Source organism: Apaloderma vittatum, unplaced genomic scaffold, assembly GCF_000703405.1.
Source record: "Apaloderma vittatum isolate BGI_N311 unplaced genomic scaffold, ASM70340v1 scaffold10319, whole genome shotgun sequence".
NCBI lineage: Eukaryota > Metazoa > Chordata > Aves > Trogoniformes > Trogonidae > Apaloderma > Apaloderma vittatum.
Window position 1 is genome coordinate 5,509 of NW_009735809.1, and position 22,271 is coordinate 27,779.

General features: G+C 44.7%; 1 protein-coding gene across 2 annotated transcripts; it reads right to left on the reverse strand.

The window, feature by feature from the left end:
* Positions 1–11,812: 11,812 nt before the first annotated feature.
* On the reverse strand, positions 11,813–21,914 carry LOC104279447 (serine/threonine-protein phosphatase 6 regulatory subunit 3-like). Of its 2 annotated transcripts, none has more exons than XM_009876725.1 (4): positions 21,784–21,914; positions 20,716–20,866; positions 17,152–17,274; positions 11,813–13,478 (listed from the first exon to the last, which is right to left on the reverse strand). In XM_009876725.1, exons 1-4 carry the CDS (start codon positions 21,851–21,853, stop codon positions 13,430–13,432), a joined length of 393 nt encoding a protein of 130 aa, XP_009875027.1. In that variant the 5' UTR covers positions 21,854–21,914; the 3' UTR covers positions 11,813–13,429. The 2 variants fall into 2 exon arrangements, with proteins under 2 accessions (XP_009875027.1, XP_009875029.1); XM_009876727.1 differs by lacking the exon at positions 21,784–21,914 and adding an exon at positions 17,575–17,592 and having other exon boundaries at positions 12,020–13,478; positions 20,716–20,832.
* Between the last annotated feature and the right edge of the window lie 357 nt (positions 21,915–22,271).

A 22,271-nucleotide genomic window follows, 5' to 3' on the forward strand; every position in this document is an offset into this window, starting at 1 on the left:
AAGATTTCCTTCTCCCTTCAGTTTTCCAACATGCAGCCAATGATTTCCACAAGCTTCTTCCCAAGTTCCATTTCCTAGACCTCTCCAATTCCCAGGGTTCCTCCGTTCTCTGCCCAGAGAGCTCCCTTCTTCTAACGACACAAGAGGTTCTCAAGTTCTCCAGCTGAGGCTTTTCACCTGTGCTGCATGGAGTAACTATTTCATATGTCCCTCTGCCTGGTTTTCTCTTATTTTGGTTTTATCCACCTGCTTGGAATTACCAATTTCGGTTCAGCTGAGCTTTGGCCTCGTGCCTCCCAGCTTCACCAGCCACGTACAAGTGCCGAGCTACCGCCTCGTCTCAGGATCAGCGAGGGCAAAGCGACCGATCTGACTTACACACAGGGATGCAGAGATACTGTGAAAAGACCACCTGCTCTTGGAACAGCTCCGCTGATCTCTTGCTTTACAGCACTTCAGCCGGTTTTTTCCCCTTCAGGCTTCAGGTAAATAGCCGTCACTTCCAAAGCTACCTTGCTGCCCGTGGGTTTTTGTTTAAATCCCATTTCAGAGTGTGATCAGGTCATGACTTTTGTTCATCGTTCTTCATTTTCTGTGTTCAGATCTACTCATAAAAATCTTCGTAATTTTGGAATTCTCCATTCTATCACCCATGTGAATCACATGCAGCACTGTGACCAGTCTCTGTGGTTAACGTGACATTAATGACAGCTCCCTCGCTCTTCCATAAGAGTCAGAAGTCTCATAAAATAACGGAACTGCATATCAAAGCATCAAATTCTTAATCAGATTATACTTCCTGGATTGTTTTTGCCTATATAGACCACATATTTTTTTGTTTTTTCTTCTGAGAGATGCAGAATAAACCAAAGATACAAATCTGAAATTGTCTCTAGACCTGCAGTTGTTACCCTCCATTTTGTCGGCTGACAACACAAACTTCATGTCATCTTGTTTCAAACATCCGAGTGACTTGTTTGTGAGCTCCGAGAACAGTTATCACATTGGCTCACCTTTACCTGTACTTCGAGATCTCTGAAAACTTTAACTTCTAGATGGCTTGGCTGGCAAAATATTCCCCTTTCTGAGAAGCCAAAGTGGTCCAAAGAGACTCTGCAGTTTTTGACAAGTTGAGTTTTCTTAGTTTTTTTGACAGGTTGAGTTTTTGACACAGGTTGAGTAACTTTACCCAACTCCTTTGTCAGGGCAGCAGTACTTGTGTTTCTAAGGGACAGTCACCTCGCTTTCTTGGGCACATAAAACCAGCGATTCACCTCTGCAAACTCTCTAAAAAAGCCCCAAGCGTCTAGCTGTGCATACCCAGGAGTACTGTGTTTCCAGAGCTCATCACCACTGCTAAAACCCAGTCCTCCTGCCCCTCTGCTCTGCCCTGGTGAGACCGCATCTGGAATGTTGTGTCCAGTTCTGGCCCCTCAGCTCAAGAGAGACAGGGAACTGCTGGAGAGAGCCCAGCGCAGCCCCAGGGATGATGGAGGGATGGAACATCTCCCTTATGAGGAAAGACTGAGGGAGCTGGGGCTCTTTAGTTTGGAGGAGACTAAGGGGTGACCTTATTAGTGTTTATATAAAGGGGGAGTGTCACAAGGATGGAGCCAGGCTCTTCTCGGTGGCAAACAACGATAGGACAAGGGGTAATGGAATCAAGCTGGAACACAAGAGGTTCCACTTAAATTTGAGAAGAAACTTCTTCTCAGTGAGGGTAACAGAGCCCTGGCCCAGGCTGCCCAGGGAGGTGCTGGAGTCTCCTTCTCTGGAGACATTCAAAACCCGCCCGGATGCCTTCCTGTGTGACATCGTCTGGGTGTTCCTGCTCAGGCGGGGGGGCTGGACTAAGGGAGTGTTCGAGGTCCCTTCCAATCCCCAGCATACTGTGGGTGATCCTTTCTCTCCAACGTGGTGAACTCAGAGAGTTAGGAACCCTGCCCCGGGAGCAAAGTTACAGCTCCTGCTCCCACAGAGAGCCAGGCAGAGGGGCTGTGCGAGAACGTTTGGCAACCAAACAGTTCAGGACCCACGTTGAGATGCTCTTTCACCTCGGTTGCAGGAGGATACTACCGCTACACAGATCAGTTCCTGCCCTAAGACTCGCAGAAAAGATTTCTGAAAAGAGTTAAGAGAACAGGCATGGGGAGCTATGACGCAGCCACACACACAAAAAAAAGTGACACTGAGACCTCAGGGACTGAGTAGAAGAAAAAACAATTTAGCTTGTGACCAAAGGAGGGAGAGCAATACAGGGGAAACGTAGAAGTTTCTCATTTCTGTCCTCGAGGATGTCAGGTGGAGACTCCGTGGCCGTTGGGGCAGTATCTGCCTCCACGAGGTTCCCGCAGTGGAAAAGTCCTGGCAGCCCTGCTGCCTGTCCGGGGCAGAACAGAGCACAAATCTTCTCAGGGCAAGATGCTCAACAGTGCTTTGTACTAAAGGAGCGAAAAACTGCAAACTTAGAGCCCGATCTTGGGTGTCTGTAAGGAGACTGAGCTAGTAATGAGTAAGCATAGCTGTCAGTAAGGAATACAATTAGAAAATTAATAAATAAATGTGATCTTTTCAGCAAACACAGAAGGATAAAGGGAACCGGTGCCTCACAAGCCTACAAGATGCTGTTTAAAACGGCAATGTGCCCTGGAAAGCTAACTCTAATAAAAGAAATGGAAAAAAAAAATCAGGTTTTTCACATTATTGATTGGAAGCGATATGCAGGTGAGTCACTTCATTTGTGTGGCGCTACTTGCAGAAGCCAGCCAGCGTTATGTACAGAGCATTTTTCTTGTCACTGCTTCTTCAGGCTCCTCTCAGCCTGGAGTTTTGTCTTTTTATCACTTAAAAGCTTTACAGTTCTTGCCCTCTCCTTTGGATTTTCCATCTGACGAAGCTATCATTTTCTGGTCTACTGCAGAAATTAAGCAGCACGGGGCAAGTTGACCCGTGTGACAAAGAAAGGCAGGACGCTGCTGCCTATGGACCTGCTGCCCAATGTCAAAGAACAGCGCTTGAATTTCATTTGCATTTATCATCCCTCTGACTAGTCAGCAAGAAATCTGCAAGTACAACCATGCAGCTGGTGTTCCTCTCGCCTCCCCCAACACAGGCTACTAAATCAGTAAGGAGTATTTTAGCGGAAAAAACCCCACCACAAATAAAGTGGATTTTTTAATATACTTTTTTGATAAAGGACTAGCTGTACCCTTCAACCTGAGTTAACATAACCACATGGCTGCCTGAGCCGGCAATTTTCCTCAGGCTGTGCTGATCGATTATCATTGGAGAGGCAGGTTTCTCTGGAGTAACACCCTGGATCTAGGCACAGGAGAGCTGCCTTCTCAAATATATCCAAAACAGCTTAGTCATTTGTTTAACACTAAATAAATATGAGGAAGTAGTAACAGACAGGCCCAGAAAATGTAAGATTTACATGTCAAAAATGCAGGCTAGTCTTAAACCACCTAATTATGCTGGTCTTACATCATCAGCAAAATACCAGTAATTTACAAAAAAAAGTGTTATCCGGTCATCACTCCAATGCATTTTCTACAGCAAATGTTTCGCCGGCACAATTCTGACTAAACCTCAGTTCAATGAGTTGTCAGAGCTTTTATTTTAGGTGCCTGGGGAGCAGTACACAAACTCCTTGTCAGAACTCCAATGCTACAGACAAGACTGCTGCTTTGTGTTTTCATTTAGCTTTTCTCTGTCTTTTTTTTTTAATAGCTAGCCCACACTAGTAAGATGACGAGTCCAGCAGTCCACACCAGTAAGATGATGAGTTCACCAGCCCACACCAGTAAGAAGCTGGTGCACTTGATCAATTTAAAAATTTTTTCTTACAAGACAAAATTGCCCAGCTTTTCCTTTCTTGTTCTTCCATGGCCACAGCAGATGCAGACCGATACGGGTTATTACAGCATGATGGGTGACATGTAACTGAGTAGTTTGACTTTGCTGTGCTCACATCCACGAAGAGGGCGTATCTTCTTCCCTGGGCTGTTTAGGAAAGGGCAGCTGTGTCTTTTAATATCACATTAACGGCTGGTTTAAACCCTTAGAAAGAGGGTGGAAGCGCATACACTCCCCCATGAAGTGATGTGGGATGGGACAAGTGGTCACATCTTCCCTCTGGCTGCAGCACACCTCGACTGCCCGGCTCAGGTTTTGAAGCGTTGGCTGCTGCGGAAGGGAAGACACCGAACTTCTCTCAGCCTCAACCTCTGCAGGGTGGGAGGACCCTGCAAAGTGGCTTGTGCTGAGCGTTGACAGCCATGGGGGCTGGAAATCTGGGGACTTTGCTGCCCCCTAAGTGTTCAGCATCATGGAATCCTGGAACAGCCTAGGCTGGAAGGGACCTTGGAGATCATCTAACCCAACCTCCCTGCCATGGGCAGGGACGCCTCTCACCAGCCCGGTGTGCTCAAGGCTCCATCCAACCTGGCCTTGAACACCTCCAGGGAAGGGGCATCAGATCTGAAGAAGCCTTTTCTCATTGCCCAGCTGGCAGCTCGTCCCCCTCCCGCAGGAGAGCAGACCCTTTTCTTCTCCTGAAACAGGCAGGCTCCAGGGTCCCAGAGAGGACAAACATATCCCATTTGGATTTCTGCCATTTTACCAGTGCTCACGGGGTGGGCGAGGGGAGGGAGGAGGAACTGAACAGGAACGTAAGCACAGATGATCTGGAATTACGCTGTGTGTAACTCAGAAGTTACACCGAGCTATTCGTACAGCACGTGACAGGCCTAGAGTTTGAGCTGATCAGGAATGTTGAAGTGGGTTGGAGAGGGTGAAAAGAACAGGAAACACCAAAACAACCTCCATCCTTGAAACAAAGCTGTAAGAAGTTCGAGTCTAAAGGCTCAGCAGTAGAAGAGCTTTGGATTGCTAATGGGCTCCCAATCAGCGCTTGGAAGTTAGTTGTATTTCACATTACTTCTAGAAATTAAACAAGCACTTCTGACCTAGCTGCTCATTGTGGCAAGCAAACAACTACAATTGCAGGATACCAAGCAATGCTCAAGAAACAGCGTGATGCATCACCACGCAGATGTGGCAACGTACTTAACCTTTGCTATTGCAAAAATCTGACTTTAGGTGCGAGGCACTGCAGTTGCATGGGTAGCGAGTGAGCTGTAGGCAGGAGATGCAAAACCTCTTTTTCTGCATCATTTAGCTCTTTGGAAACGGGGCAAGAATTTCTGTACTGAAAGGGATGTCAGGCTGCCCAGGAAGGGTTTGAGTCGCCACCCCTGGAGGGGTTTAAGGACAGGTGAGTGTTGTGCTGAGGGACAGGGGTTAGTGGGGTTGGTAGTGCTGGGACAGTGGTTGGACTCAATCTCGAAGGTCTTCCAGCCAAAAACATTCTATGATTCTCCTGAATTTTAGACCTGTTACCAATTACAAGCTAGACTACTAAGAAGGTGTGCTTTTTTGGTTGCCACTACCACGTTACTTTTATCTAGATCTACTAAAAGCTGTCAAGTAACGTAACTCATGTTCCCCAGTCAGAGGCAAATTACTGGACTCAAAGCAACCGCAGGAAGAGCAAAGTGAAATTCCAGTCTCTGTGTTACACAGACTATTTTTTTAAATTGCCTCTTTCAGCTTTAGACATACATGCTTTTACTTACCAGCTTTCATCTCTACTTAGCTTCTCACATCTATGAAAAAGGAACAGGTGCAGTTCTGGCAACAGTTGACTTGATCTTTGCACGGTCCCAAATCTCAGTTCTGCATAATCTTCCCTAACATACCTGGCAAAAAGAGAGTGCCCAATGCAACTCTGCCAGGACTCCCAACACAAAGGAAGAGCCACCCGTTCTGTAAAAATAATTCAAAGCTGGAATCATTTATCTGTCACCCTACTTGTAATTTTGTCCTCTGAGTGCAGGAAAAAAACCACTCTTATGCCTAGCCATGTTCCTTTTCCTTCAGCTCCACAAGAAATTATCAAGGGGAGAAAAGCTCTTACGCAAAGGGGATACAAGTCTTTCACAATGAAGGGCATTAGGGAGTACTGACAGATTCTCCTCACTTCTCGGAGTAAGAGCAGTCGGCTTCAAAGTTCAAGTACTTTCCACGTACATTCAGGAAGCTGAAGACCCAATAAACGCCTATCAGCTTAGCAGTAAGCATCGGCATTTTTTTCTCAGCAGAAAAGCTGCAGCTAATAGAAGAGCTTATGCTTACTTTGGAGTTTCCAAAACCTTACTAGAGGTTTGCAGCACACATCAAGGCCATACATTGTTTGTAAAAAAAAAAAAAAAATTAACAAAATCATTCTTGTCCTGCTACCCTTTCTTCTCTGAGGCCAGGAAAGCTTTTTTGTTATAAGCACATACGCCGAAGACTGCCAAAGCTGGCAGCACTCAAGCAGGGACCTACTAGTTCGGATCAAAGCCGCGGCAAACCAAAACTCCTGAGGCCGCGTGAAATCCTCCGGTCAGGTAAGAACCTGGGCAATACCTTGATGATATATATGGTCAGGTGTTACGACAGTCTCAAAAACTTCCTTAAAAATTAACTAATTACCCTTTCAAACATGCAGTATTATCAGTCTGTGTCTTTTGTTTACATGTAAGCGAGACTAAACCTGCAGTCCTTACAGTAACTCTAGGCAGGAGAGTCTTAAGACAACCAATGTCAACGCAACACCAATAACTTCCTAATTTTTGCCTGGCAGCAACCATTTTGGTTCTGAATCTCCACATTCCAAAGGGCCAGACTCCCACATCCGTCAGTATAAGTTCTGACTTCGTATTCACACCCCGTTCAGTCGTTGTACCTCCTGCTTCCTTCTCCTAGAGCAACTCCACGCCATCGTTTTCCCTCCTGACTGACTTGACCCTGGCATTTGGGAAAACCCCTCCCGGGAGCACAAGGCCATTCAGCGCTTCTTGTTTACAGCAGCCCTCGTTTTGCGGGCAGTTAGCCAGACGGAAAGATTTATCCTTTTTCCTGCTCTAGGCTTTCAATGATCAAAAAGAATAACGAGAGCTTGCTTGAGATCAAGAGCTCCGAATGCCCTGTCCTCATTAGCTTGCTCATTCACCTGTTGTATTTCTTTCTAGCCAGTACCCTGACATGTGCAATAGAGATGATCTTTCCATCTGACTTTTCTTGATAGACTTTGCACATTTGTGAAGAATTCCTTGCTCCCAATAAATCCATGCCTGTGACTGGGAGATCTAGGGTCTCTCTGAACCCGTGACACCAGCCCAGCACAGCTCGCCTTCCTGCTTTCTCCAGACACCCGGCACAAGAAGGCGTTTAGAAGCAGCAGCTGCCCCTCTCACGGAAGGAGCTGGTTACTCAGTCCACACCCTCATTTGACAGAAAAGGATGTTGGAGATGAAAGCACCAAGCACCCTCATTATTAAAATTCAACTTTAACATGACCATTAACCTGCACTGAATTTAACAATGAAAGCCTTTATCTGGAGATGCCCCACATCAGCACTGCAGACTCCCACCAGGAACGCCTTAGGACATGAAGGCTTCCTGCAAAGCCGAGTCCTGTGCAGACGTCTCAGCGCAGCCTGCTCCGCTCAGGAGCCAGGAGAGCTGAGGGCAGGAGACCTTGCGTGCCACTGGGCACTGTTCTTGGGGCTTCACGCACAGCCAAGGGCCATTTCTTCCTCCAGCAGAGACCAGGAAGCTCCTAACGAACAGCAGGTAACTCGCTGAGGGAGTTGGCTTCCTTCAGACTGCTTCCAGGATGCGTCAGACCAATCCTGAGAGCAGCTGAAGGCTTGTTCCGCCACGTCAGACACCCTGCCTTTCTCACACCGGGCGCTACGAGGGCTTACCTCTATGCAGCACCAGTGCCAAAGCTGCGGGCAACCAGCCAGTGTGTTTTTGGGGGCAGCACTGAACTGGATCAACTGGCAACAGCTGCTGAAGCAGCGAGATCTCACCATCATATCGAGAAGAATTTACCGCAGCGTGCAGAAGCACCACAGTTAATAAATAGATATATCAAGTAGTGGAGTCATGAGAGAAGCAGAGAAATCTTCTTTGACGAAAGATGAAGGTGGCTCAGAAACCAGAGGCACTGGTTCCTCCTGCCCTCACGTCACACTCGGGCAGGCCGGGGACCACCAACAGCGTCTCCATGGGCAGAGTCAGGAGATCAGAAACACTTCCTAGTTAGTGCTGTGCTTCAGAGCGGGCTGTATGACACATACAAGCATCTCTTTCTTCTTCCGAGTATTCTACAGTTCAGCACGTTTAGGAAACGCACCGTGCACACTGCAGCTAGCCATGCTAAGAAGAGAATACACCCTACCCACTGCTGTGTGCGCTCACAAGTGTGTCTCTATTTGTAAAGCTTAGCTAAAAATTGTCTTTAAGTGCATGGACATAGCAATCAATATAAATTATATATGAATCATGCGTAACAATCCACCTCAAACAATACAGTTATCAGGACTCACTTCCCAAGTTCAGACTTGTTTTTAGAGTACTACAAAGTAGACACGAAGTACCAGCGTTAGAAAAACCAAGCTGCACGTTCCTCAACTCTCTTGTCTTTTCAAGCTACGTAATTCTGAAAGGACCACGGAGAAGGAGCAGGAGCCCATGGTCCCAGGAACACCTCCGCTCTTGGGTGCTGCCTGTTCTCATTTGGATGCTGGCTGATTAACACGCACACTTGCTCTCCTCGTTTGAAAGCACGCTTCAGAATGGCTTAGCGCTGACTAAAGAACAAACCATTTTAGCACACACAGCATTAGCAAGTGTTTATAAAGATGCACCAGGAAAGGTGCTCTGGAGTGCACCAACAAAACCAACGTCCCTTGAGTTTCAGCTGCCAGCAGACCTATCTTAGCAGCTTCATGCCAGTGTCTGATACAAGAACCAGCAGAAGACGGTCAACACCTCAGATCTTTCAGTTGAAAAAAACAGCAGAGGGATTTTCCAAACACTTAATTCTGCTTGATGTCAGAAAAAGCAGGTTTTATCTGCAACGCATGCGGTCAGGCTTCAGCATCCTGGCAAAACACTCAGGTTAAATCAATCGCCCAAGATGAAACTGTACAAGGTTTGACAGATAACCGGTGTAGATACGCAGGGAAGACACAGCCACAGACGTCCCACATCTCCCCCAGTTGAGAAAGACAAGAGTAGCACGTAAGGGAATTGCAAAGCAGTCCCAACAGATCGGTAGGGAACATGTGGATCAGGTTTCTTGGAAAAAATGAGGCCTCTCTACTTTGCCCTTGGGAGTCAGCCACCAGTCTAGCCAGGGATCCACAGAGCAGTGAGCCAGCCAGGTAAACTCCACTCCAGCAAACACCGAACCTCCTGAGACACGAGTGACAAACTCGGCTAGACCAGCCTTGGTTCACTTACTCTGGATACCTGTGCGGCAACAGACAATCACGAGCTCCACTACAGTCTCCAGAATCCATGTTTAGAGATTCAGAAGAGAATGTATATCGCAGGAAAATCCCCCCCACATACTTGGAAGAAATCCAGAAAGAGGAGAGAGAACACTCCTGATGGAGGTCCTAGAATCAAAATTAGAGCACTTAAGCTAGGCCCAGAAATAGGAACTAAAGGGAATCCTATCTCATTTTGCAAGGTACTTACCGCTTCAGAGAAGATAAAGCTCGAAACATCTCCCTCTCCAATGGAAACATGCATGAGACACTAGGCCCAGACTCATCTATGACGGAGAAACTGTGAAAGACACTACTAGAAAAAACAAAATCTAAGTTCAGTTCTTGCTCCTGCTTCAGCGTGCGGCAGAATAACACGGAGCACACACTGAGCTCCCTGCGACGTCATTATGAGTACCAATGCAAAAGTCGTCGACCAAAACTAAGCATGGGGCACATCGTAGACTTGGAACAATTTGAACCAGGAAAGCCAAGCCAGGTCTGGGCAAGTCCAAAAGATTTCATGAACCCTCCTAGCTAAAGCAGGCAGGAAGATGGCTCTATTTTTATGCCAAGAGTACTTTTTATTTAACATTTATTGCTTTAGTCTTCCTCCATGTTGTAACCTTATATATATTCAAACAATAATGGAACAGAAGGATGTCAAATCCTTACCTGTTTGGAAGTAAGATGCAGAAACTAAAAGTCAGAAGTTAAAAGACTTCCCAGAGAAGGCTTCTTGCTGCTGCATTAACTTCCATTTTCCATCCTGGTTTAAAAAACAACACAGACGCTTTTATAATGAAATTTGAAGCACTTACACTACCCTGGAGAAAGCACTATTTATTCTGAGACATTCAGAAGCGATTTTTTTTAAAAGGGTATTAATAGAGCCACCACTTATATACAATAAATACTTCCTGATGTAACTGTGTAAGATGTATGTCAGAAAACAAAACAACCTCCAAGGAAACCAAAGCCAATTCGAACAGAAAGAAAAGTTTACAATGAACAATGGTAATAACCTGATTCACCTTCCTCATAAGTCTTTCATAATTCCTCCGTGGATTTCACACAACAAATGAACGTCACAGCTTCCAGAGGAGTATGCAGATGAATAAATCTGTTTGCAAGAGGTAAGTAAAAGGCTTAACAGGAGCAAAAAGGTGGGTTTCGCTCACGAGCACGGCCATGCTGGGTTGCATTTACAATGATACGAGGAGATTGTCTCAACTACCCCGTGTTGTCTTCTCAGCTGCACCTCACTGAACCAGGGGAATGCTTGCTTAATTAATAATAATGTTAATAATGGGAGTTAAGCCAAGGCCTTACACTTTTACTTAAGTGGAATGATCTTGCTATAAAAGCTAGTACGAGGCTTGCACTCAACCAATGGTTTAACTGGCCGAGGCAGCACGATTCATCCGCTTCACCAGGAAACACGGGCACAGGTGCGACGAGGCGACAAGCCTTGCTCATCGAGCCACGTTCACATCGTGCTCTTGCTCGAGTAAAACGCCTTCACGAGAAGTCCTGAGGGTTAAATCCACTGCCCTTTGACACCAACTGACACCACTCTTCCTGCATTTCAGGTGGCTCTGAGCTGTGGCTCTGCGTCTATTCAGTACAAGCCACACAGAGCAAGCTTACTTCAGCCTAACTCCTGCTCAAGAAGCTGTAGGAACTCAAACCTCTACAGCGGTATGAGACTCCAGTCCATCTCACAAATGCATTAAAATACCTTTCAGTAAAGATTGGGAAATGCCACTGCATGCCAGTCAAACTTGATTAAAGAGGTTGGCTCATTCAGAAGAGCTCTCCAAGGATGGCAGCAAACCTTTGCAAGCCCATGCCAGCAGTGTAAAGTGTTGGTAAGAGCCCACGAAAGGTGTGTGTGCGTGTGTGTGTGCGCTCCCATACACCCAATCAAAAAAAAAGCCCACAACAAAACACACCTTGAAAGCTTTCCCTTTCAAGTTCAGGATTCCTTGTACAAGAAATAAAGTCAGTGGGAGAGAAGGAAGGCCAACATATTAGAAAACGTTGCTGAACTGCACACAATAGGGCTGAACTGCGGGTTCAACTAATTCGCTGCCAGCACCTCCTTCAATTTTCATGGCCCTGCAGCCCATGAATTCAACTCGCTAGCACGGGACAAATAGGAAAGGACAAAAGGCTTATTCCTTATCAGCATCAAAGTCATGTAAGCCCACACACTGCTCTCCTGTATCTGGAATTTCTGCTTGGCTTGCAATCCACGCGTTGAAATGAACAGTCTTGTTTCCAAAGCTGCTTGTTCAGTAACAGCTCAGAGAGCGGCAAGACGACAGCTGCCTACCTTAAAGCTAACGTACAAAACATTTTTGGTCAAGCTGATCTGGAAGTAATTCTGAAGAAGAAACAACTTAGAAACCAACTGGATTCCATCATTTATAAAGGACAAAGAAAAGGGCAACCATAATTACCAATTCCACCTGTTATCCTGTGGGTTCTGCCCCCTTATTTTTCACATACCCGACTCATTTCTAACAATCTGCAACGAGGGTCACTGAAATTCGCTGCAGAAAATGCAGGAGAGCAAGCAATAAGGGCAATGCCATTATACATACATGGTTGGTTCGTCTGTTTTTTATTTCTGTACGCAATGTAATGTTTAGGCACGTTGCTTGGGATGCCTTCTAAAAGAAATCATTGGCCACTGTTGAGAGTATCCTTTTGGCTTTAAATACTGGTCAGGAAAACAAATGATGTAAAAAATAAATGAATAGAACTATTACAGAAACAAAAAGAGGATTTGCATCTAAAAGTGCAGAAGGTGAAGTACTTTAACCCTTTCACCAGACAATGTGGCAATATACAGAATATTGCTTCTGTTTGTTTGAGAAGGCTGTTGGAATTTTACACTGACATAGAAAATTATAAATTACACAGAATTAGTCTCCATAATCACTATATATATATACACAAACCAGCTGCGAAAAAACTGGTTTAGAACATAAAAATGAAAGCCTCACACAGATCAGTACAGTGAAAGTAACAATTAACATGCTCTGCTGCCAAAATCGGTATTAAAAACACTATATACTTTTAAAATGCGTGTACTGTAATTCCATCAGCAGCACGGGCATTTCATTTACTTGACTTGTCTAAAAGGATTATAGCGTTTGAAATACGCAGATTGTTCTGAAATGTTCCATCGGATAATGCTCGGCGTTAAAGTAAATCTCGGTGAACGGGTTAAAAGGCAGGTGAATCACTTAAACACAGCAACCCATGTGCACTTCAAAGATTCTCGTGTTTCACCTGGAAGGTATTGTTTCAAGCAAACAAGACTTAACAGAACATATGGCTTTACAGTAACATCAATTTGTCAACTAAGTTGTAGCAATAAATACTTAAAATCTCTACCAATAGACTTACATTTTTGATCTGTTTTAAACAATACAGAAAACAATTACCAATTAAAAAACCTGTTGTAAAATGTTGAAACACCAAAAATTCTTATTTAAATCACTTTTGTCAGCTAAAACAACCAAAATAACATTTATAGGGCGTTTCGGTTTCAGAAGAAACATGAATTCATTTTTTTTCTTTTCTTTTTACAAGGTGAAAAATGTATGAAAACTGCTAAATACTTTGGTCACACTAATTGTCAAATAGTTATGTCTCAAATACATTAGATTTGTGTATTCACTTTTTTATAAAACTATTCTTACAGCCATTTGAACTATAGTAGCACTACTGTCATCATTACACGGGTAGCAGGATCTTATTTCACAGGCCACCCATTCTTTAGAACAATACAATATAAACATACGCAAAAATTATTGGTATTTCTCAATGTGCAATATTTTTACACTTATTAATTTCTGTACAATGTCTTAAAATCTAGAATATAAAGGTTGCTGGTCCTGATCCCTTGCGAAATTAGTGCAGCAGTGACTGGCTTCGACAGGGGCTAGACGAAATCCTCGAGAAACACTCCAACACCCAGGTATCAGTTCATTTTCTTCAGCCAAGGTAGGAGACACAACGTATCATACAGGGCCATTAACAGACGCCTCTCCTAAATGGGTGTGGTCAGTCCTAAAAGGCCAACAACAACAGGAAAAAAAAGATGTAAGTATATAAGAAACGAGCAGTCCCAAACAAGTTTGAGTAGGTGCAACTCCCACCCCTAAAAACCAACCCCAACCTAATAGCCCCAGATCACGTGTGGCCTGACCCGAGTTGGAGAAGAAGCTGAAAAGGCTCATCCCATTTGGGGTTTGGAGGCCAGCGTTACCGGAGTCCTTACTGCCTTAATTAAAGTAGCACTTTAATTAACTAAGCACATCACTGAAGAATGTTTGATCTTTATTAACTGAGATACTGCATCTAGAGATCGCTTAGTATCTCCCCCCAAGAAAATCACTAACGTAGAGCACATCTCTGATACTTCTCCAAATCTTATTGGGCGAGACACGTGATACGCGAGGAGGATTTAAGGTTGCATTTGAGAGTAAGCTGCTGGAGACACAGCATGAAGAACAAGTGTCTTAAAAAATTTTTTTTTTTTAAAAAAAAAAATCAAACTGCTTTGGTTACTAATCTAACATACAAACTGCCATTTCACAAATACCTTGAATGTTAACCCGCTAGTTCAGGAAGTGTGGGGGAAAATAAGGAGCAAATCTGCCACACGGGAAGCAATAACAGTCCATACACTCGTAGGTAAGAAGTTCACTGCAAAGGTGGGCTCAAAAGCTCCAGATTGACACAGAGGTAGAATCCAGAGTGTGCGAGAACATGAAGAATCGCAAGTACCAAAGGCAAAAAAACCCAACTCAACTTTCATTCTGGGCAAGCCTGTCAACGACATTTGAGGATTCCCCTGAAGAACGTCAATAGCCTTGGGAAGCACCCGTGGGCCCGTTACCTGAAGCGCTGTTCTCTGAGGGTGTCCATCACAGAGAAGTCACTCCTGGGTCCGTGCTCTACATGCACATGACCAGCAGGAGTCCCCTAGCTAAGTCCTTGGCTGCTAAGCTCTAAAAACACTTTTTAAAAACCCCACACGTACATATTAGACAAGACGACACGACAGCATTAGACAGAAGCAAACACTTTTTAGAGAACCCTGGAAGGAAAGGAAGGAGCGCTGCAGGGCAGGCAGGTGACAGCCGCACGGCAGTGAGTCCGTCTGTGGGTGGAACAAAGTCTGTGAGACCAGGGCTCTCCCTGCTCCTGGCCACCAGCCAAAGGCCTACCCAGGGGACTCCTCCACTAGTCACACATGCATGGAGCCCCAAAAGCACAATCAGCTTTAGCTTGACATTTATACCACACTTCGATGAGGATCTGCTGTGACAGGCACCTTTAGAGAAAGTACCGAGCTTTGCTGAGCTCCTCCGGCTCCCTGCAACTCCGAGCCATCCCAGGAGCTGCTGGCTCCGAGAGCCCCCCGGTGGTTCACGCCAGCATCTTCACTCGAAAGGCCTGGCACCCAAAGCCTTCTTCCCTACAACTCCCTGCTCAGCAGCATTTACGAAAAATAAAAAATATCTTGTCTTGACAAAAACAGGTAAAGAAGGTAAAGAAGAGGCCCTGAAAGACAGTATCCGGGTTGCCCGCTTTACTTAAGTATACAGGGTCGTGGGGTTTTCTTACTACAATCTGCTTCTTGAGTAAATTCATGGGATTTATGCAGGGCAGGAAGGGCTGGCTTACAGGAGAAGGCAGCACTGGTTTAGTCTTAACAGCCAGTACTGCAGAGGGAAGACGTACCAGCTCACAAACAAGTCTCAAAACCAGAATCTAAGCTTGTCCAACACGTTTGCATCCTTCTTCGTGTGCACAGAGTACAATCAAAACACGCAGGAGAGTTCTGTGTTCTAGGCAGAGCTGTGCTCTAAACCTTTGCTTACAAAAAGCATTTCAGTTTTGCCATCGCTAGGAAGCTAGATGTGTCATACAGCATCCGTAGTCTCCAAAACGATTACTTTCTCTTCTATAGGATTTGTGTTTGAAATACCACGTTTCTCTAATAATAGTTTAAAATCTATTCAAGTCAAAAAGCACAACAGCTTTTAAACTATTAAACTAACTACTTAAATACAGATTCAAATAATAAACACGTGCGTAAATACACATATTCTGAATTCTGATTTTCAGAATCATACCCCCGTTTACACTGCAAGGCAAAAGCGACTCCCGGAATTGCTTGTAATTAAGCAAAATTCTCTCTCCCTTGAGAACACATTCCCGTTCAGAACCTCCTGAGCTCCCCAACACGACTGGAGAATGCACAGCTCAGATCCCCCAAAAGCCCTGCCCTGCAGGAAGGGGACCAGACCCTACAGATGACTCAGGGCTTAGTAAACCCACGTTTCAGTTTGCCTTTTGCAAGGGTTGTCTCTGAGACAGCACAGTTCCTCCGGGCACTCTTGAATTCCATCAAGACCAGGAATGGCACCGTGTCACGCTTTGCCTTAACAGCAAGAATGGAGCCTGCAGGCTCACACCTGACGTACAGCAAGCCACCAGCTCTGGCAGGAAACCTGTAACCTCTTGCCTCTGCACTGATTTTATAGTACTTATGAGCGCTCAAGTTCCAAAGCAAGGTCTTCACTGCAGGCTGTCCTTCAAGGCTGGAAATCTTCTCACCTGCTTTAAGCTCTTCATTGGCTTAGGCTCTTAGGATAAAGCCGGATCCTGCTCTGACTGAAGTCTAGAAACAAGCTCACATATGAAACAGGTGCATTAAGCATTTCTAATGTTTGGTGATTAATGTCACCCTACGTGCATTTGGTTTTGGTGAAGCCACACGAGCTTTAGATCTGGCTGTGTGGGTTTCCAGGCCATTGTAACATGGGAGGCAAAAAACCCAACCAGCCAAATCACCCCATCACGTGCTTTAACTGTAAATGAAGCAGGAGAAATACTCTCAAATGTCAGCTTTGTATTATTATTTTTTTTTGAGAAAGCAGTACCATCTGACGATTTAAGAGAAACAAATTAGGTAAGAGCAGCTTTCTGTGCTGGGTGGTGGGCCCCTCACAACTGCTATTCTCCAAGACTGCACTAGGAGCCAAGCTGCCAAAGACAAAAAACGTCTTCTTTTCTTTCCTCCAATAAGGTTGCTCAGCAATCCAGGCTGCTCCATATTTCAGGCAAGACTTAACTGAAACAAATTCTTCATGTACTTCGAGAAAAATCTTCTTCAAATCCACAAGCATTCAGATTAACACCTGACAAAGCCAAGGGTGCAAACAACGACTGATTCACAGTCAAACAAGGGTGACTGAAGGCACCATTCCCTGTCCTTACAGCTGCACGAGGGCACTCCCCCCAGACTGTGCCACAGCACAGAACGCACAATTAAAGAAGTGGTAAATCTACAACTGATGCATGTTTTCAGGACAAAGCCAAACTTAGTCCCCTAATAATGCTTTTTTTTAATCATCATTTTCTCAAGCGTATCGATTCACCACTACAACGGGATAGGGTATCACACAACAGAACGGGGATACTCACACCACCCTGCCAGACAAACAGTACAAGGCAAATGCACTTCTGACAATTCAAGAGTCTTAGAAACAACAGAAAATACAACTTGTGAAACATTTTGTATAAAAGGGATGCCAGCATATGTTTAGATTGAGCTAAACTCTGAGCTGGTAATTTACAGGAATTCATCAATCCCGTTAGATCAGTCGTATTTAGAAAAACCATGCAAGCTGCACTTTAGAGGATTGAAAGCACACTTGGATACAATTACCTCTGTTCTGGACTGCTGTTAGGGGGCTGCAGAGCTGAAGGGGCCTCTTCTGCAACTTCTGCATTCTCTTCTACTACATATTTACAAGAAGCATCCTGCGAGGTAGACAATTTTCCTTCCTCACTTTAAAAAAAAAAAAAGGGAAAGAAGTTAATTTTAAAGTTTGCTTAACAGGGAAATCTCAGGCAACAGGAGAAAACTGGGAGACAGGTCCATATTTCACATGCAAATGGATTTTTAAAGTTATGATCGCGACATGAAGATCAAGCACCTAAGGAGGCACCTGGCGTTTACATCCATTACAACTCAACTGGATAAAAGGGCAGGAAATACAGTGATCACAAATAAGATCAGGAAAGAAATAAGGAATGTGTGATGCCTGAAGTGGTGACAATCACAGTCATGATCCTTTACTATACATACCGATAGGATTTCAACACTCTGAAGCCAGAAGTATGCAAAAAATAGGGGAAAAAAAAAAAGTATAAAAGAAATTCAAGATTCCCTCAGAAGCTGGCATTAGTACAGCTTGTCTACAAAATATATCAGCAAAATTGCTACCTCGTCGCCATCTTTAATAACCCCCCTAATAATTCCACGGCAAAATACGATGTACAGGTTACGTGAAACTACGGTTGTTTCATGAACTTCCTCTCAGAGTCAAAACCCAGCCCAGCTCGGTGAAGCAGCAGCACACTCACCCTACGTGGGATGTTGCCACACGGCTCAAAGGCATTAACAACCCCCTGTGCTCTGCCTCTAACCCAAAGCTGCCCCACCTCTCTGTTCCACCCTCTCCCACACCACTGAGTGCACGAAAATGCAAATTCGACCTGCAAGAGACAGTTTAAGGTAGCTCTGAAGTAGACGCAAAGATCAATCTCACACCTCTGTTGCAAACAAATCTACTGGTGCAAGAAGTCAGGAACGTTTTAAAGCCACTCTCCTTGTCCTATTCTTACAGTCCTCCTTTCAGTGGATCCTTTAAATTTCAACGAATCCTTCTCTTTCTTCTCATTCCTCCCTACATCTGCAGAGCCTGTAAAAATATTACCTTTCGCACTGCAAAGATCCAGTTTTCCCCATTTGACTGCCCCATCTCACTTGCCTGGATACTCATAGGTTTTGTTCAAAATAAACTAGTTGTTACCATCAGACCTGGTCTCCTGTATTTTTATTTTTCAAAAAGGGCCAGTCTTTACTCTCATTTTTTCCTTATCACTTATTTTGAGATAAGTTTAGAAACCACACTTTTGTCCTTTGCAGCTTTCTACAGATTAACTACCATGGCTCAGGATGCTGCTCCTCCCCTCAATGCGGGCTTCACCATTCTCCATTTTTTATCAGCAGAAATCTACAAAATATTAGGTCTGGAAACATCCCCTTTGCCAGGTACACAGGCCAGAGTGAAATCTCCTCTCGCTACTCTCATAGTCCCTTAATCTAGACTCCCTGCTCCGAGCTTTTTTTTTTTTTTTGATATTTATTCCAGAGGAAATACCACTTCTCTCCCCCGTGTGTTGCTGTGGCCCATTCAAGGGCTGGTTTAAAGGCAGCCATGCGAGCACTGACTCTGCACGAGGTCTCACACCGCCCTGGGAGTAGAAGAGCCTCCCCTACGGAACGCCTCACCTCTCAGCCTCCTTCCGCACCTCCTTAACCTCCACTTTCCAAACCAAGATCCTGGAGTCTCCGCTACCAGATGCAATCAGACAGAGTGCTAGGTTCCCTGTCCCACAGGAGGTTGGGCCAGGCGATCTTTGGGGGCCCCTGGGTGATTCTGGGATATTGCTTCCCTCTGCACTTCTGTGTCCTTGTAACGCCAAGGACTGACGTGCCCACTCCGCAGCTCACGCAGCCTCACTCCGTGAAGGCAGGCAGGACCTGGCTCTGCACGCGGCCTCCCTGGGTCAGTTTTTGCACCAGGATCAGAAGTCACAGAACTCTGAAGTGCATGTGAACTAGAGCAGTTTAAGAAGTGTAAAAGAATAAAAACAAAACAATGAAACCCCCTCATGGATAACTAAATCCAACCTAACTGTAGGAATGCATACCACACAAAAGCGTTCCCCAAAATACAGAATAAAATGGAGAGCAGCTGCATCACTTTCTAAGTCAGGAAGGCAGCAGAGTGCCAGGCAGAGCAGGCTGCATCGAGCCACAGTCGGCCTCTAAACCGCTCTGGTTCGATTCCTCTAACGAGGCCATTTGACTCGAAAGTGCTGTGAGACCATAAACGCTCCCTCCTCTGTATCAAAACACACGAGAATCACAGAATCCTCGACTGGCCTAGGCTGGAAGGGACCTCAGAGATCCCCTAGTCCAACCGCCCTGTCACGGGCAGGGACACCTCTCAACTAGACCAGGCACCACATGGGGACCGAGCGGGGAGTCAAAAAGAGATCAGAGTTTGAATAACCAAAAGGATGAAAGCAAGTGTGACTGAAAGCTGTTACATTCAATTCCTGAACCATCCAGAACGAAGTGCACTTATCTACCACCACTAACAGGACAAAGTAAAATGAATTTACAAGAAGGGAAACGTAAGGACTAACTCTGGAAAGTTTTTTTACTTAGACTGGGGATTTTTTTAAGCAACTTCCAAGACACATGGACATCTCCTTTTCAATTTCTAAAGCTATAATAAGGATAGATAGTAGGAAATTATTCTAAAAGAATGAGAAGAGCCCAAGTGCCAACAGGATGTTCTGATTTGTCAGGATCGGGACAACACACCATCTTCAAATAACAAAGGCATAATAATTTTGCAGGTTAGATTGTTTGAAGCCTCTCTTTTCCCACGTAATGATTTGATACTATATAAAACCCACTTGATTGTCCAATCTAACATCGTAAAATCTTAGTAGATGAGATCTCAAGTAGACAAAACAAACGTGCTTTATTCCCACAAAAGGATGCCCCTGTTGATAAATGCAATAGGGAATATAAACGTATTGTAAGACGGTTTTTCCTAAATTGAACACTTTGTACCAGAAAGTATCAAATGTGCCACTTCCAGGTGGAAGAACAGATGACGCCACCAATAGCGATCACCCCAAATCTCTGATGCGTTAACTCTCAGGAGCAGCGCCCGGCTGGCGTTCAGCTTCTGCCCTCCATCCTCCTGGACGAGAAGGATGGAATTCCAAACCAAATCTAACAATTCAGAGCAAACTTTAAAAAGTTTCGTTTTGGCGGGCAACTACGTTAAAAGAATAACGGTACATGGGAAACACACAATAATGTGCTTCCGGGTCAAAAGTTAAGACTCAAGCTTCCACTAACAATCTTCCATTGAAGTTCAGGCTTGATAAGGAAAGCTGTATGATACAGTAAATAATTGGAAATAATATTTCTAAACAATTACTTTGTAAGGCTTCTAGTTAAAGCCTCAGGAATTACGACTTGCCTAAGAACTCCTTCCTTCCTTGCCTAAGAACTCCTTCCTTCCTTGCCTAAGAACTCCTTCCTTCCTTGCCTAAGAACTCCTAAGAACTTGACGTAGTGTTCCGTCACCAGTGCTTATTTTATGAGGATGGGAAGACAATAAATACGTATTCTCACCTTTTGAAAACGGCCGTTTCGGTTTTAGCATCTACAGTAAGGCTCAGTGTTTCCTTCATGCTGCCGTTCATTACTGTTTCAGTTACCTTGTCTGCATTTTCTGCATCGTCCTCTCCATCTGAGTTGGCCTCCATGGCAACACCTCCTGGGGCTAGGGAGAGAGAAGTCATTTAGCACATGGCTGCCTACATTTCTATTTCAGGAGCAAGCCTACAAGCCAACGTAACCAGAACAGTATCTCTGCAGTTTTATAAACTTCTTGGATTCCTCCTTATGGAGAAAATCACTGTCCTGCAACCCCTACCATACACCCAGAGAGGGCAGAAGTACTTCTTACAGATGGTTTAAGGAAAAGTCACATTCCATAACTTTTTTGCAAATACTTAGTGATATAGATTGACGATGGTTACTACAACTGGTACACCTGAACAAGACTTAATTGCCGTAGCGTTCTTCCATACAGTCAAATTCATCACTAAGCCCACAGTACATCCTCAACAGCAAGTTTCCATTTCCAGACAAGCCTCATGAAAGTCCAGTCTCCCTAGAGCTCCCATCTGCATTTCTTGTTCTCTCTGTATATAAGAAATACGGAAAGCTAACTGGCCTTTAACCAGCTCACACATGTGCAAGAAAATTTGTACGTGTATCACAAAGGTAACTTAGGAAGGAAGGTGCAAGGCAGGGGAAATCTGAGCACGTTGAGGCCGCCGGCCTGCTGCCACACCGGGAGAGACCAGAGGCTGGCGCCCAGCGTCAGCTCAGCCAACTCACTGCTCACACAGTGGAGGATTCTCTCACAGACTATACTTAGCTTCGCCCTAACGCTCTTCTGTTCATGACGTACCTATTTTTTAGAGGTAATGGCAACACTGGCTCCTCTTTTACACAGGAAACTATTTTAAGGATTTCAGGAACTCTTTGACAAGTCATTTTCATTACCAGGCAGAGCAGCAGCAGGGCCAGATGAGATGTTTCCAGAAATCTATATTTTTTTTAAGTTCAGGGAGATCTTTCTCAATTACAACTCTTAAAATGTGTTCGCATTTCTGAATGAAGTGTACTTACTCTCTAGATGTGTTGCAAGAGCAGTTACGTTTGCACTCAAGGGATCAACTGGGTCTGCGTTTGTTTCCATTTCCACAGGCGAATTACTTCTTAAGGAATCTTTTGAGCTTAAAATGAAAAGTAAAAAAACCCAAACCTTTAGAGATACTGCGCAATAGCAGCCTGAAGTGTTCTTAAAATGTTATTAGTAGCTCTTTATCAAAGCTATGAGGCCTAGAGCCCTACTGAAACTAAACGACAGCAAGTTTAGGGAGGTACATTGCCTAGAAGTGTAGTAATGCAAAATCCATCAGAAGTGAGCAGAGGATGCATTTGGTGGTGGTGGTTTTATTTTCAAGCCTTTTACTCAGTTTGATGGCATGTAGTAACGGACACATCCCAGGTAAATAAGGCACACAAGTATCACTGGCTCTGTGTAGTATTTCCAACATTAACTGACTTTCTAAATGCACTCTTTGCATTTTGTTCTCTGGGGTTGTCTGCCTTCA